General features: G+C 41.8%; 1 protein-coding gene across 1 annotated transcript in view; it reads right to left on the reverse strand.

Annotated features, from left to right (window-relative positions):
* The window catches only part of EPDR1 (ependymin related 1), a 36,777-nt gene extending 20,340 nt beyond the window's left edge, over positions 1-16,437 (reverse strand). Inside the window, exon 1 of the mRNA XM_027539619.1 lies at positions 15,839-16,437. Within this exon, the coding sequence (XP_027395420.1) occupies positions 15,839-16,143 (305 nt within the window). The 5' untranslated portion in view covers positions 16,144-16,437. The remainder of the gene's footprint in view (positions 1-15,838) is intronic.
* Between the last annotated feature and the right edge of the window lie 1,701 nt (positions 16,438-18,138).

Raw genomic sequence — 18,138 nt, forward strand, 5'->3', positions numbered from 1 at the left:
GCAGATGCTGTTTCCACTTGACTTCAGCCAACTCAGATAGCTCCATGGTGGTCGGGCATCTTCCTCAGAGGAATGTCTGTCTTTTCCAGCTTGGATCCTGGGTTATTGGCTTCTCAGTGAGACTCTGGGCAGCAGGCCTTATGATTCCAAAGGATATAAGAGGTGTCCCATTAAGGGACTTGGGGGCAATGTTTTAGTAGCTTTGGCATCAGTGCAGATGGTCCTGCTAACCACAGTCCTCCCTGCAAGTATTTTCAAGCAACCCTGAAGCCCTTGCATTCATTATGGCTGTTCCTGGATGCCACACCAACTAGTCTGGTGGTTCATGATGTCTCCTATAGTCCTCGTAAGTTATATCTCACCTATAGCTGACAAGATTACATCAGACCCAGGAACCTGTATGCCCCTTGGCCCTGTGCCACTATCTTCCCATTGGCTAGCATCTTCCTTGACAACTTCTGATATGCTCAAGAGCAGGTTCTCTGGGTCATATGACCTGAATTTTTTTCTTCCCCAAAGTTATGTTGAAAACCTAAAGCCCAAGATGAGTGTTTAGGAGTGAGGTCTTTGGAAGGTGATTTGGCCAAGAGCCTTCACAAATGGAATTATCCTCCAATTAAAAAAAAAAAAAAATTCACATAGTAGCACTCAGAAGCAGAGGAAGGCCCTGCTGGGGCTGGGTTCAGGGCCTGCCTGCCATGGATGTTGAATGTTTCCAAATGATCTTTCTATATTTCTTCAGATGACTGTATAACTTTTCTTGTTTATTCTATAAATATAATGAGTTACATTGACTGAATTTTTAATTTTAAAACTTGCATAATCACTAGGTCAAGATCCATTTTATATACATATATATAAATATATATATAAATACAAATATATATTTATATATATGTATATAAAATTACATACTGTTGGATTTAAAGATTCCCAGGTGGCTCAGTGGATAAAGAATCTGCCTACAATGCAGAGGGCTTCCCTGGTGGCTCAGAGGGTAAAGCATCTGCCTGCAATGCGGGAGACGTGTGTTCAATCCCTGGGTGGGGAAGATTCCCTTGAAGAAGGAAATGGCAACCCACTCCAGTATTCTTGCCTGGAAAACCCCATGGGATGGAAAGCCTGGTGGGCTACAGTCCATGGAGTCGCAAAGAGTCAGACACAACTGAGCAACTTCACTTTCACTTACAATGCAGAAGATGTAGGAGATGCAGGTTCAATCCCTGGGTCGGAAGATTCCCTGGAAGAGGCATGATAATGAGCTCCACTATTCTTGCCTAGAGACTTCCATGGACAGAGGAGCCAGGCAGGCAATAGTCCACAGGGTCACAAAGAGTCGAATATGACTGAAGCAACTGAGCATGCACGAATACACTGTTGGATTTAATATGCTAATAGTTTATTAAGAATGTTTACATCTATACTCATGAAGAAATTTGTGATTTTCTTACAATGTATTGCTTGATTTTGTTATCAAATAATCCTGGTATGAAAAAATATTTGGAATAAGTTCTGGCCTTCCTTTTTCCCATTCTGTTGTTTTCCTCTATTTCTTTGCATTGATCGCTGAGGAAGGCTTTCTTATCTCTTGCTATTCTTTGGAACTCTGCATTCAGATGCTTATATCTTTCTTTTCTCCTTTGCTTTCCACTTCTCTTCTTTTCACATTCTTTTCACAGCTATTTGTAAGGCCTCCCCAGACAGCCATTTTGCTTTTTTGCATTTCTTTTCCATGGGGATGGTCTTGATCCCTGTCTCCTGTACAATGTCACGAATCTCCATCCATAGTTCATCAGGCACTCTATCAGATCTAGTCCCTTAAATCTATTTCTCACTTCCACTGTATAATCATAAGGGATTTGATTTAGGTCATACCTGAATGGTCTAGTGGTTTTCCCTACTTTCTTCAATTTAAGTCTGAATTTGGCAACAAGGAGCTCATGATCTGAGCCACAGTCAGCTCCCGGTCTTGTTTTTGCTGACTGTTTAGAGATCTAGAGATCTCTTCAAGAAAATTAGAGATACCAAGGGAACATTTCATGCAAAGGACAGAAATGGTATGGACCTAACAGAAGCATAAGATATTAAGAAGAGGTGCCAAGAATACACAGAACTGTACAAAAAAGATCTTCACGACCAAGATAATCACAATGGTATGATCACTGACCTAGAGCCAGACATCCTGGAATGTGAAGTCAAGTGGGCCTTAGAAAGCATCACTACGAACAAAGCTAGTGGAGGAGATGGAATTCCAGTTGAGCTATTTCAAATCCTAGAAGATGATGCTGTGAAAGTGCTGCACTCAATATGCCAGCACATTTGGAAAACTCAGCAGTGGCCACAGGACTAGAAAAGGTCAGTTTTCATACCAATCCCAAAGAAAGGCAATGCCAAACTACCACACAATTGCACTCATCTCACACACTAGTGAAGTAATGCTCAAAATTCTCCAAGCCAGGCTTCAGCAATATGTGAACCGTGATCTTCCAGATATTCAAGCTGGTTTTAGAAAAGGCAGAGGAACCAGAGATCAACTTGCCAACATCTGCTGGATCATGGAAAAAGCAAGAGAGTTTCAGAAAAAACATCTATTTCTGCTTTATTGACTATACCAAAGCCTTTGACAGTGTGGATCACAATAAACTGTGGAAAATTCTGAAAGAGATGGGAATACCAGACTACCTGACCTGCCTCTTGGGAAACCTATATGCAGGTCAGGAAGCAACAGTTAGAACTGGACATGGAACAACAGACTGATTCCAAATAGGAAAAGGAGTCCATCAAGGCTGTATATTGTCACCCTGCTTATTTAATTTATATGCAGAGTACATCATGAGAAATGCTGGGCTGGAAGAAGCACAAGCTGGAATCAAGATTGCCGGGAGAAATATCAATAACCTCAGATATGCAGATGACACCACCCTTATGGCAGAAAGTGAAGAAGAACTAAAAGCCTCTTGATGAAAGTGAAAGAGGAGAGAGAAAAAGTTGGCTTAAAGCTCAACATTCAGAAAACGAAGATCATGGCATCTGGTTCATGGGAAATAGATGGGGAAACGGTGGAAACAGTGTCAGACTTTATTTTTGGGGGCTCCAAAATCACTGCAGATAGTGACTGCAGCCATGAAATTAAAAGACGCTTACTCCTTAGAAGGAAAGTTGTGACCAACCTAGATAGCATATTCAAAAGCAGAGACATTACTTTGCCAACAAAGGTCCGTCTAGTCAAGGCTATGGTTTTTCCAGTGGTCATGTATGAATGTGAGAGTTGGACTGTGAAGAAATCTGAGTGCCGAAGAATTGATGCTTTTGAACTGTTGTGTTGGAGAAGACTCTTGAGAGTCCCTTGGACTGCAAGGAGATCCAACCAGTCCATTCTAAAGGAGATCAGCCCTGGGATTTCTTTGGAAGGAATGATGCTAAAGCTGAAACTCCAGTACTTTGGCCACCTCATGCGAAGAGTTGACTCATTGGAAGAGACTCTGCTGCTGGGAGGGATTGGGGGCAGGAGGAGAAGGGGACAACAGAGGATGAGATGGCTGGATGGCATCCCTGACTCAATGGATGTGAGTTTGAGTGAACTCTGGGAGTTGGTGATGGACAGGGAGGCCTGGCGTGCTGCAATTCATGGGGTCACAAAGAGTCAGACGTGACTGAGCAACTGAACTGAACTGAACTGAACTGGCCTTCCTTTTTAATAATAACTTTGGTAGGATTGATATGTCTCCCTCAAATTTTATAACATTTATGAATGGATAAAAAAAGAGAGAAATGCCAAAGAGCTAGCTGACCATGCCACCATGTGAAGATACAGTGAAAACTCAAACCCAGAAGAGGGTCCTCACTCATTGACAGAATTCACACTCTGTACCTTTCCCAGTAGACCTAACTTTAGCCAACAAAACAGCCTGCTATGAAAGGACAGGGGTCATCCAAGGAACTGCAGCCTTTTTGTCCAGGGGCAGCTACTGCTTCTGTTTGGGAGCCATCTGTCCCAAGAGTTCCTCTTTTCTTTGGAAGGTATGAGGGCAATGCAGTCATCCTGCTAGGGGTCTCATTCTTCAGAGGGCCTCTCGGTTTAAGAGGTACTGTTTCAGAAGGAAACCATTGGTGGTGGGGGAACTTCCTATGCCTATATTAGGAGGAATTCTCCAAACCAGAGGGTGAGGAGCAGGAGAAGCACTGTAAAGAGTGTTTGATGAAAGAAGAGCTGTGAGTAGCTCATGCATGAAAGGAGTCTGGGGGATGTACTGGTCATTGCATGCCCTTCTACCTGTAGTGGAGTGTATGCTCCACTATAACCCTGCTTCAAAACTTTTCAAAATATGGGTAGACACTGAAATTTAATTATTTAAATTATTCTTAAGAAAAAAGATATTGGATGTAAAATATAAATGAATAATAAACCATAAAACCATCACACAAATCCATTAGCTTATTGTTAAAATGTAATTTAGAGGGAAAAAAAGAAAATTTAAATATAGAATATTGGGAAGAAAAGGGGATATTGATAGATAAGGTGAAGTTTTTTTAAGAGTTAAGAGAATACCATGCAAACTTGTTATGATGATAAATACAATGTTTATTAAGTAAAAGATTTTCTAGGAAAATATAAACAACGAAAACTGACTCAGACTTAAGCAGAAAGGTAAGCTGGTCAACAACTAGAGGAAAAATCCTTATAATAGCTTAGTGAGATCTTAGATCTTTGATCTTAAAAAGAGATCAAAGAGTTACTTCTTCAAAAATAGTTGGGTCCACATGATTTCATGAATCATTTTTTTCCAACCTCAAGGCTATAGAGCATACAGAAATACAGAAAGATTGCCAATTCTTTTACAAAATTATGAAACTCTGACATTAAAATATAGAAAACACAAAAATATAAACTATAGATCAAATTAAATTATGGCTATGGATTAAAAACAAATATTAAATATTAGCAAATCAAGCATACTATTAAAAAATAATACATAATAATAGAATTTATTTCAGGAATGCAAAGATGGTTAAATGTTAGGCAATCTATTAGTATAAATCACTAGGCTGGGGAAGTTTAAGACTCATCCTGATTAGAATAAATTCTTTATACAATAGGTCAGAAAAATATTTACTGAACATGATAGTGTGTCTTTGTTAAACCAGCAGCCTGTAGGAGACTTAACTGTGGCAAATTAGAGGCATTCACTTTAGAGTGAGACTCATGACAAAGGAGTGTGACATCACTGCAGTATGTCATTCTGCTTTTCAGTTTCTTGCTTATCATATTTGAGATCGCTAAAAATTAATGAGGCTCCTTATAGGTGTGAGTGGGGTAAATAAGAACATTCATATTTTGCCAGTTGAAATATCAGCTGGAACAACCTTCCTGAAAAGCAAAGTGGTAAAAATTTTATAAATGTGTAATCCCTTTTCAACCATTTTCTTATCCAGGAATCTGTGTAAAATATTTTTAAAGTAAATTGCACACAAATACGAGGTTATACATGTAGTCATTTATAGTAGTGAAACATAAAGGAGAAAGAAATCTAACTGTCCCCTATTTAGAATTGCTTATAGAAACTGTGTTCCATCCATTAGCCAGAATACCATATAGTCATTAAAAATGATTCTGTTAAAGATTGCATAGTGGCATGAAAATATGGAATGTTTTGTTAAATTTTTAAAAATCACATAGCATGTTTCTAATTTAATTTTAGAATTGTATATACAGAAATAGAAATTGAAAAATCTAGAAGCACATATATAAGGGTTGTTAATTCTGGAAAACATGATTCTCTTTACTCTATTTTGCTGTTCTTGGTTACCTAGGTTTTCCACCATGAACATGTATGATACTAGTAATCCAAAAGTCATAAAAATGGTATTTATTCATTCAGTAAACATTATTGAGATATACTATGTGCCAAGCACTTCTAGGTGTTGGAGTTTCGGTACTATACCAGACTGATCAATTTCTCCTCTCACTCCTGGGAAGAGAGACTCAAGACAATGTCACTCAGAGATGGTGTCCTGAGTAAAACAGAATGAGATGTGATGGAGAGTGGGTAGTGGGGAGGGCTTTATTGGACAATCACATAAGGCCCCTCTGGGCTAAGACCTGAATGGGGAAAAGCCAGGAGTTCAAAGGTGATACAAGCAGACTAGTCAGTATGGATGAGCTTGCACAATATTGTTAAATGAAAAACAGCCTATTACCAAACAGTGTGTGCTACAGTATGTAAATTGTGCATCTAAGAGTACCTCATGAGAAACGCTGGACTGGAAGAAACACAAGCTGGAATCAAGATTGCCGGGAGAAATATCAATAACCTCAGATATGCAGATGACACCACCCTTATGGCAGAAAGTGAAGAGGAACTAAAAAGCCTCTTGATGAAAGTGAAAGAGGAGAGTGAAAAAATTGGCTTAAAGCTCAACATTCAGAAAACGAAGATCATGGCATCTGGTCCCATCACTTCATGGGAAATAGATGGGGAAACTGGAAACCGTGTCAGACTTTATTTTGGGGGGCTCCAAAATCACTGCAGATGGTGACTGCAGCCATGAAATTAAAAGACGCTTACTCCTTGGAAGGAAAGTTATGACCAACCTAGATAGCATATTCAAAAGCAGAGACATTACTTTACCAACAAAGCCAACAAAGGCTATGGTTTTTCCAGTAGTCATGTATGGATGTGAGAGTTGGACTGTGAAGAAAGCTGAGAGCTGAAGAATTGATGCTTTTGAACTGTGGTGTTGGAGAAGACTCTTGAGAGTCCCTTGGACTGCAAAGAGATCCAACCAGTCCATTCTAAAGGAGATCAGCCTTGGGTGTTTTTTTGAAGGAATGATGCTAAAGCTGAAACTCCAGTACTTTGGCCACCTCATGTGAAGAGTTGACTCACTGGAAAAGACTCTGATGCTGGGAGGGATTGGGGGCAGGAGGAGAAGGGGACGACTGAGGATGAGATGGCTGGATGGCATCACTGACTCGATGGACGTGAGTCTGGGTGAACTCTGGGAGTTGGTGATGGACAGGGAGGCCTGGCGTGCTGCAATTCATGGGGTCGCAAAGAGTAGGACACGACTGAGCAACTGAACTGAACTGAAAAGTCTCCTAGGATATTTAGAAGATGTTACCAGTAGTCATATTGGCTTGGTAGTTATGGATAATTTTTACTCTTTGCATATCTATATTTTAGATATCCTTTTTCAATGAATATATGTTATCATTGTCATTCATTCTCTCATTCAAAAAAATTTAGTCAGGGCTATTCTGTGGTGCTGGAAATACAGCAACAACCAGGGGAAAAATCCTGGACCTAATGGAGCTTTACTTTGGGTGGCAGAGGAAATGAGGGAACAGACTTTAAAATTTAAATTAAATTAAACAGCATATTAATAAAATATTAAGATAGTATGTTAATAAAATATGAAATAGTAGGTAAATATCTTGAAGATAAAAGGTAGTGAGGTAGAGTATATGTCGTGGAGAGAAAGGACAGTCTAATTTGCAAGAGGGTCATACAGCTTTTCAAGGAAAAGGCTTTCCAGGCAGAGGAATCAACCACCTAAGTGCCAAAGGAGTGAGCATGCAGAGGCTGTGGGCTGAGTGAGTGAGCTGGTGATGAGGTGATAATGGATGGATGATAGAGTGAAGAGGTCAAGATAAAATGTGGAGGGGCTGGGGGAGCAGATCCCACAGGATGGTCAAATCCTTGTAAAACCTTTACTCTGAGACATAGAAACACACAGGAGGGTTTTGAGCAGACAAGCAACATGATACAACAATTTTAGCAAATCACTCAAGCTGCAAGGTTGAGAATAGACTAAAGGGAGAAAGGGCAGAAGTAGGGACCTATTAGGTGGCTGTTGCAAAAAACCCAGGCAAGAATGATGAAGGTTTGGACCAGCCTGACAGTAAAGATGTGTGACAGTAAAGAGAAAGAGAAGGTAAGAAAATGAGGTAAAAGGAGGGGAACTAGAAGAGCATGATGTCCTAAAAAGTACAGAAGAAAATACATCAAGATGGAGGAAATGACCAACAGTAAAATGAAAACAGATAAAAGATCACTTGATTAGTAATGTGGAGCATACTTTCGTTGACCAGAGCCATTGCAGTAGAGCTGTGATGGAGAAAGTTTGCTTGGAGAGAGTCCAAGAGAACATGGGAGGACAAAAATGGGAATCAGCATGAGATCTGCTTTAAATAGATGGAGAGAATGCAGTTTCAGTTAGTAAGAAGATCAAGAGAAGATGTTTTTTCTTGAAAGCTGGGTAAAATAAAATAAATTATAAAGGGGGAAAATAGAAGATTTTTACTGGAATTGGGGAAATATAAGCCTATCACATTTATTCCAGGAAAAACAAACCACTAATTGGTGGAATATTTTCAGATCTTTGGGCACTTTGCCCTTGACCACCATCTTTGAGGTCAGAATCAGGAAGAAACAGTTCAAGGTTAATGGAGAGAAATAAAGATATTTCCAAAGCAGTATGGCGACCACCTCTGGCTTCTATTTATAAATTAGCCTCCTATTCCACCAGTGCCTTTAATCTCCTGGGCTTATCTTCCTTGGAATTTATTTTTCCTCATCCCTGCATCCCATTTTTTCCACATCCCAGCATCAATCCTCTGAAATTCAGGGTCAATAGACCCACAGAATTAAGATTCTTAAAGCAAACTTTACGTGCTTCCAAGAAAATCTCTTTCGTAAAGAAAAACTCAGTATTACAGATCCAGCATGGTTTATTTTTCGAGGATCAAAATGCCACAAGCAGTTAGACTTCCTGAGCTAATAAAAGAAAATACTGGCTCCAGCCTTCAGAGATCAAGGAAGAGGGAGTAAGGGCAAAAGAGTAATTCTCCTGAAATTCTGAAATGAGTTCCTCAAATGAAAGCCCAACCCGTGCAAAACAGGGTTCAGGATCAAATAAATTTGTTGAATATTTCATACTAATTTACTTCCCCCAGCACACAGACACATTCTGAGAATTTACAAGGATGTTAGCCCCAAGAAATCCCAAAGAAAAACATACGAAAAAATGTAACCTGACCTTCCCTTCCCCTCATTAAATAGTTTAGTCTAGAGCCATTAAGCAGGGTCAAGCAAGGTAGGTCTCTGCATGGCCTGGCCTGGAGTGCAGAGCCCAACAGGAAGACATTCAAGTAGGGAGCGGGTAGCATAGTTATGCCTGATACCTACTGCAATTGAATAAAGGGAGCCAGTTTTCTCATGGTCTGAAAAGGGAGTTACAAAAAATGAACAGGAGGAATCTAGAATGATCCATGGTGGTGGATCAGAATTAGAGATACTGGTATAAATATCTCTGTGTATTAAAATCAGAAGCTTAGAAATAAATGTGGATGTAAATATGTGTATATATGTGCGAATGAGTGAGTGTGTGTGTGTATATGTATTCAAACCTATATCTTTTTGCTTTGTCTAGTGAGGGTGCCTGGAAAGTGCCACCCAATAACCATGAGCACAACTAGAGCAGGGACCTTGGCTTCCAAATATTATTCTCTAGTAAAAATAACCAGAGCTTCCTGAGAAATGACTTATTCCAATACTCCAGCAAGGAAAGTACAGATGATCTTGGAATATCTTGGCAGAAATTGAGGATATGTTCAAAGAAGAGAGACATGTCAAAAGAACATAGAAGCCAACTTGAAGGGCTTCCCACTGGCCAAATCTGAAACATCAAATAAATAGTGAAAGCAAATGGAATTCAATGAGCATCCTTATATTCATGCTGATAAAAATAAAAGAATAACTTGAAACTTTAGTGAAGAACAGAATATGTACATGGTCTTAAAATATCTCCCTATAAAATACTCACAGATTATAAAATATAAAAGTATCATTTCACACTTAAGAAATATTGCAGACATCAGTCATCAAGTTATCAAAGTAAACATCCAGATGTGCTGTTTCTACCCTAGGTGAATAACTTGAATCTAATTATGAGGAAGCATCAGACAAACCCAAATCAAGGAACATTCTACTAAATAATTGGCATGTCATCTTCAAAAGTATTGAAGTACAAGAAAGTCTTAGGAACTGTTAGTGACAAAAGGAGACTAAAAAGACATAGCTAAACACAATGCTTAAATATAAACTGGGTCCTTCCTGCTACAAGAACATCAAAAGCACAAGTGACAGAATTTGAGTGAGACCTGAATTTCAGATGGTAGCAAGGAACACATGCTAATTTCCTGGTTTCCATGGTTGCGTCCCAAGACAAGGTCCCTATTTGTAGGAAATACACACTGAAATACTGGGGGACCATGGGGGCATCAAGCTGACAACTCACTCTCAAGAGACTCAGGGGAAAATGGCTACAGACTATAATTGTAACTTTTTCTGTAAGTGTAAAGTAATTTCAAAATAAAATTGTGCATTTGGAGAAAAAAACCCTTATCCTGATTCTCAAACACATATAATTGTCGAAGCTGCCCCATGTGATAACTTCCCCTGGAATGAATCTTCCACAGCAGATCCTTGGAGGGACACTCCTGTAAGCAGTCCCATTCAATCCCACAGTATACAAGGAGACTCCACGGAGAGGACAGCCTTCTGAGTTTGGAGCCAAAGCATAGAAAGGCAGCCCATCTCATCTCTACCCATGAACACAAGCTTTGGTGGAAAGGTGAAAGAAGAAAGAGATGTATCTGAATTTATCTACACAAAGGGACAAGTTGAAAAATAAATTTAGAATTTATGTCAAGTTCATTGCATCTTGCAAGAAAAAAGAATCAGCCTAATGTAATAAAAGTACAAGTAGTGTTCTCATGGTATCGTATAATTTTATTTGTACCTAGCTTTTAAGAAGCCCTAAGTGTTATTTAGTGTAAATACTGTAGATATCATTAAAATCAAATTAAAAGATGAAAAGCACTGATATTCCAAGAAGCAAAGGAACTTGTGGGGGTGAAGCCAGGATTAGAAGCCATGTTTGGCATCCCACGACTGTCTAAATGGATGTCCACATGCTCTCTATTATACTAGGTGGTTTTCTCTAAGAATAGAGAAGAGAAACGATATTCTGTTCTCCAAGAAGTAGAATGCTCTGGAAAAATCTGAGACAGAGATGGAACTAATCAGAATTTGTATAAGATAAAGTGGATACTTGTCACTCCATTTAAGACATACTTTTCTTTTCATCCTTTAGTGAAAAAAAAAAAGAAATCCTCAAACATGTGGGATTGGTAGTTTAATAGTCCTCTAAGATACATTTCTAACTTACCAGTGCATATCCTCTCAACACCACTCTGCTCCCTCTGCATCAATAGCTTCATTAATTCCCATTCCCAATCTACCATTTTGTAAACAGGAACAGTAAGGTACTGGTAGTCTTAACAAAATTCATTCAGTATCTAAACTGCTTCTCCCATGAAGTTCACTGTGTTACTGAAATACAAAATAATCTTGCCTTTCCTTCAGTCTTCCAAATGTAATACTTGTGAGTTTACCGGAAAAAACAGTTGGGAACAGAAAACAAAATAGTATCAATTACTAATATTTCCCATTCTCTGCTAAGGCATGTCTTATCTGAAGCTTGTAAAGTTATTTAATCTTTTCCATCATCTCAGGGAGAAGAAAGCCTGGAAAATCTAGTCATTCCACAGTAACTATCAGTGGGATTTTCCATAACTATCTGGATGCAAAATAAAAATCTTAAGAAGTTGATCCAATTCTAAAACTTACTTCTCAACTTACTAATAAATATGAAGAGACAACCCATCCATATTTTCTTCAAATCGTATCTGGTTTCTTGGCCAGACTGCTAGTACCTGAAAAAGTTTTAGAGTTTGTTCCAACAAATCTACATTTAAAAGCTTAAAAATGCATTTGTGCACTAACCATTCTTTTCTGCATCTGACTTAGGGCCAGAGATGGGACTGTAAGATAAAACCTTGGCAAGAAATTGGGGGAAAAAGGAGTAAAATTGCCTTCTAAAAGCTTAACTGTGAGATTAACACTTGACGGATCAGGGCAAGTGTGAAGAAGTGAGAAATCACCACATGGACACAGGGAACAAAAGTCAATATCTGGTAATAAACCATAATGGGAGAGAATGTGAAAAAGGACATGAACATATATGTAAAACTGAATCACCTTCCTGTACCCAGAAACCCACACATTGTAAATCAACTGTACTTCAATTTAAAAAGTAAAGAAAGAAAGAAATCACCACCTGGGGACAAAAAAGCTTCCAGGCCAGCAAGATTTGGCTGTGACCTCAGTGAGGCTATAATATACACATCTGAAGACTCTATTAATTGATCATGGAGTCACAGAAGAAGAAAGGTTTCTAAGACAACCTGAGCAATACCCACCCAGGCTTTATGCAGAGTGAAGGGGGTCTGGACCAGCAGTGTTGGGATAGCATAGGATCAGGGACTTCTATGCTTCTAACTTCTCTAGTGAAAATGATGCATGCTTAATCTTAGCCTGATTCTGCTGGGCTGGCCTCTTATGTATGATGAAAAGCTCAACGTTGAGCACACAGCCCAGCCTAAAGCAGGCAGTCATTAGACTCCATGAATTTGCTCCAACTCTTTGCTCATAGCCTCCTGATTAGAATTTGGCTCTCTACATAGTTCTGCCTACAGGGAGAGAATGACCTAGTCAGATTTGAGAATTCTGGCCCCCATGCCAGCTACAGCACTCACTGAGATATACAGTGCCACACTTGAGCTTGTTTATTCTCAGTCAGCTCCCAAAGAAAGGGCCCTGGAGGGTGCCACAAGGTCAAGTTTCTGAGCTCATGGGGCTGGCAGCGAGTCTCTGGGCTATGGTAAATTTACCGGGATGGCGAAGATGGTGGTGGCCAGAGGGACGATTGTGGCCACACCTTCTACATTGCACTGTGTGCTGTACATAGTTGAACTCATTTCATCCCCACAGCAAAGCAATACATTAGGCATTAGTAGCATTCCCATCTAGTAACCCAAAGACCTGAATTAGAAATTGGAATTCAGAGGCAGATTTATCTGACTCTAAAGCCTAATCCCTTAAATCATGAAAATCCTACCTCTGGGAGGTGGGGGGATGAACCCTATCCTCCTTTCCTTCTCCTGGCCTCACTCCACTATGTCAGCAGTGTGCTTTGGGCCATCCTGTTACTGATCAGGGTTCTTGGCCTCTTTAATCAATAGAAACTGATCAGAGGCCAGACAAGAAATGCAGGCAAGGCTTTATAGGAGCCGCTGCTGCAGTGGAGGGGGCGAGGGGAACAAGAACAAACAGATCCCCAAGGGGAGCAAGCTTGTTCCTTACACAGGATGAGGGTAGGGGTGTATCCAGGGGTCGGGCTGCAGGGGGATGGCTTAGGTGGTTTGCCCACCCCTTAATCAGTGGTGTTTTGTATAGGGGAATGCACATAGTAGGCTGCTTTTGCTCCAGGCTCTTTCAAATGTGGCGATTGGGTTTTGGCTCTCTTTGTATCCTTTATCCAGAATTCACCCTAATTGTGCATGCACACAGTTATTTTTAGTCCCATATAGTTTCTTTGTATTTTATTGCTGGAGGAGAAGCATGTCCATGTGTGAGCACTGCAGCATAGGGTCCCAGGTCCCAGGTCTGTCTCAATCCTAGTCCGTCTTTGACATGGACTCATCCGAAAGCCACCACTATACAAGGCTTCAGGACAACGCACACAAAGAGCAGTACTTGACCCTTCTTCAGAAGTGCAGAAGCCAAATCCCATCTCAGCAAACAGCATCACCATTTACTCAATGCCGTCAGTACCGTTAGCTTTCACAAGCCAGAACTGACTTCCCCCACCACCACCCTACAGCATACCATCTAATCCTCTGCACCTCCTTCAATAAGCCTCTTCAGTATCCTTAAAATTTCTCACAAGTGTCCACTTCTCACCATCACATTGCCACACCCCATCTTCCACCTGGATCTCTCTACAAACATCTCCTAGGTCATGTTTCGGCTTCTTCTTTTGTTCTTTATTCTCAACCATTCATCCAGTGCTCTTTTAAAAACCCAGCCATGGCATTCCACTGTTTAAATATCCTTCCCTGGATCCCCAACCTCCCACCATACTCCATGCTTCAGTCTAACAGTGATTGGCCTGCAGTTATTGGAATATTCTCAGCCTTGCCTGTGGCAGGATGTCCCAAAATACACCTGGATGGATCATCCTGGATCAGTCTTCCCTCCACACCCGCTTCCCCTTAATGGTCAGCCCGTCCAGGGATTTTGGGACTCGCTCCTGTTCCACCTCCTCCAGGAAGCACCTCCAGGTTAGTTGCTTGTCTGGGGTGTTCTCAAGTCCAGCTCATCCCTTACCCCACTCTATGGGAATTCTTCCTTATATGATTCCACCCCCACACCGTGACCTCCCTGAAACCCAGGACCCACTCTGATTATACAAAATGACTGGCACACAAAAAATGCAGATTGAATGAATAAACAAAGGAACAAGAGCCCAGTATATCATGGATGTCAGAATCAACTCAGTTTCCTCCAGTCCTAGCTCTTGATCTGAGAAAGTTATCTAATCTCCCTTGACCCCAGATTTCTCTGCTTGTAAAATGGAGATCATAACACCTGCATTGTCCAGTGGTTGTGATTTTTAAACTAAATAATACGGTATGTGGAACATCTTCAGGACCATGCCTGGTACATACCAAGTACTCAAATGCTGGATTTTGCTATTATTATTACAAAGTTCTTCGAGACTTAACAGAAAACATTCATCTTCTTGAAAGAGAAAAGATACTCCCAATACCCCATGATGACTCAGCTATTCCAGGCCTCCTCAGCACTTGTGGTTTACAATCATGTACTATTTTGCATTCTCAAATATATTGCTTTGAACAATTCTTGCATTTGCATACTGTCTTCAAGATACCTAATACTTCAACAAACACTTTTAGGTGAAATGATATCAAATTTTCTCCACATTTACTGCCCATTGGAGCCTTAAACTGTGGACATTCACATGGCACCTCCTAATTATGCCAACTCCATATGAGAGGCCAGCATAACCCTTGGAGGAACACACACAGAGAAACAGGAATGAGGCAGAAGGAACTGACAGGTGGCGATCCCAAAATAGAAATCAGGTTTTAATAGGGTCAGAACAAACTGCAGTCTCAGGAAAGAGGGTGTCCTTTGTCATAATAGATGCAGAAAGGTGACTAATCATACCAGTAGTTAAAAAGCATTGTAGCATAACCTCTCTGTGGAATATTGTGCAGCCATTAAAAATAGGTAGGGGGCAACTATTAAAATGACAAATAACAGGGAAGAGATCATGTTCTATAAAAAAGATACAGACGTACAGGCTTATTGATCACCGAATGTAAAACTTGCTTAAAAGAAATTTTAAGGGAGTAGACGAAAATTTCAACGGTTGTGACAGTTCTTTTAACTGATCCCGCACACTTTTGGTTGAGTTGTCATATTCCTTTAAAAAGGAAAAAAAAAACTCGTATAAAATATGTATTTGGCGTGTCTCCTTCACAGATGGCTCCTGAAAGAGCTGAGATAGTGCAGAAGACACGCCCTAGGCTGAAGGGGGCACCAGGAGTCAGGAGGCTGACTCAGCAGCGTTTGAATGTGGGCGAACCAGGGCCTGGGGGCGCCGCCTTTCTTCACCGGCCACCGCCCTGCGAGGTCTCACTGAGTGCCCGCCAGCAGGCCGCCCCCAGTGGTCCAGCCCGACACCCAGCCCCCAACTCTGCTGTCCCCAAGAGATCCTCTCCGCGAAGTTTTTCTTTGATGGGAGGAAGGCGACGCGAGCTGCTGGAAACCCCGCGCTCCGGCGCAGCTCCCTCGACGTCGCCCTCCCCGGGCCGCCCTGGCCTCGCTCCCCCCGCCCCACGTACCTCTTGCAGGGGATCAGCGCCTTCCTCTCGTCCAGCACCCGCACGCGCTGGTTGAGCCCGTCGTAAGAGAGCAGGGCGCGACTGTAGCGCCCGGTGCTCTGCCGGTACAGCACCTGGCGTCCCTCCCATTGCTGCGGCGCCTGGCAAGGGCGCTGAGCCCCCAGGGAGCCCCCAGCCCCTGCCCCGGCCCCCGGCGCCGCCATCCCCACGCCGCAGAGGCAGCCCAGCGCGCAGACCCAGAGGCCGCCCAGCAGCCAAGCGTCCAGGGACCCTCGGGCCACGCGGAGGGGAGCGCGCCTAGGCATCGCCTTCTGCCGCGGCCGCAGCCCCCAGAGAGCCAGCCCGCGCCCAAGGGGGCGCTGAGCAGCCGAGGCACTCAGCGGGGCTTTTTCCAACTGTGCCCGAGGGCGGTCTTGGCCAAGTTGCTGCTGGTCACGGCGGCGGCCTTTCCAGCTGTTGGGATCAGAACGCGCAAGGCCTGGGAGCCGGGATCGGCCACGGGAAAGCTTCCCTGAATCGTGTGAGAGCTGTTTCTGCCTGGGCCGCTGCCCGCTGCCGCTACTGTTTTCACTTGCTCTCTGCTGCCAACAGGAAATGCAGTGGCAGTGGTGCCACTAGCATCCTGAAGGGTATCCGCGTTTTAAGGGGGATGGGGTGGTGGGGTGAGAAGGAAAGTGTTTTTCTGCTGAGTATTCAGCAGATAACCAACACTGGAGGACAAACTCAAACACAAGATCAAGAAAGCTGGATCACTGCACTTGCTGTACCCCACATAACCCTGTCCCTTTATCAAATTGTTTTTGTCGCTGTTCAGTCCCTTACCTCATGTCCAACTCTTTGTGACCCTATGGACTGCAGCACATCAGGTTTCCCTGTCCTTCACTGGAGTTTGCTCAAATATATGTCCACTGAGTCAGTGATGCCATCCAACCATCTCATCGGAGCATTTAGGATGAGGAGAAGGAGTAGCCCCCTTCTCCTCTTGCCCTCAATCTTTCCCAGACAGGGTCTTTTCTAAAAATCCGGCTCTTCAAATCAGGTGCCCAAAGTATTGGAGCTTCAGCTTCACAGCATCAATTCTTCCAATGAATATTTAGAATTGATTTCCTTTAGGATGGACTGGTTTGATCTCCTTGCAGTCCGAGGGACTCTCAAGAGTCTTCTCCAACACCACAGTTTAAAAGCATCAATTTGTCAGTCCTCAGCTGTCTTTATGGTCTCTCATATCTCACAAACATGACTACTGGAAAAACCATAGCTTTGACTATATGGACCTTTGTTGGCAAAGTGATGTCTCTGCTTTTAAATATGCTAATAGGTCTGTCATAGCTTTTCTTCCAAGTAGCAAGCATCTTTTAATTATGTGGCTGCAGTCACTGTCTGCAGAGATTTTGGAGCCCAAGAAAACAAAAAATCTGTCACTATTTCCACTTTTTCCTCATCAATTTGCCATGAAGTGATGGGACCAGATGCCATGATCTTAGTTTTTTGAATGTTGAGTTTTAAGCCAGCTTTTTCACTCTCCTCTTTCACCTTCATCAAGAGACTCTTTAATTCCTCATCTGCATATCTGAGGTTGTTGATATTTCTTCTAGCAATCTTGATTCCAGCTTGTGATTCATCCAGTCCAGCATTTCACAGGATGTACTCTACATATAAGTTAAATAAGCAGGGTGACAATATATAGCCTTGACATACTCCTTTCCCAATTTTGAACCAGTCCATTGTTCCATGTCCAATTCTAACTGTTGCTTCTTGATCTGCATACAGGCTTCTCAGGAGACAGGTACAGTGGTCTGATATTCCCATCTCTTTAAGAATTTTCCAGTTTGTTGTGATCCACACAGATACTTAGTTGTGGATGTGACTGGTGATAGAAGCAAGGTCCGATGCTGTAAAGAGCAATATTGCATAGGAACCTGGAATGTCAGGTCCATGAATCAAGGCAAATTGGAAGTGGTCAAACAAGAGATGGTAAGAATGAATGTCGACATTCTAGGAATCAGCAAACTAAAATGGACTGGAATGGGTGAATTTAACTCAGATGACCATTATATCTACTACTGCGGGCAGGAATCCCTCAGAAGAAATGGAGTAGCCATCATGGTCAACGAAAGACTCCAAAATGCAGTACTTGGTTGCAATCTCAAAAGCAACAGAATGATCTCTGTTCGTTTCCAAGGCAAAACATTCAATATCACAGTAATCCAAGTCTATGCCCCAACCAGTAATGCTGAAGAAGCTGAAGTTGAACGGTTCTATGAAGACCTACAAGACCTTTTAGAACTAACACCCAAAAA

Source organism: Bos indicus x Bos taurus, chromosome 4 (genome assembly GCF_003369695.1).
Source record: "Bos indicus x Bos taurus breed Angus x Brahman F1 hybrid chromosome 4, Bos_hybrid_MaternalHap_v2.0, whole genome shotgun sequence".
Lineage (NCBI taxonomy): Eukaryota > Metazoa > Chordata > Mammalia > Artiodactyla > Bovidae > Bos > Bos indicus x Bos taurus.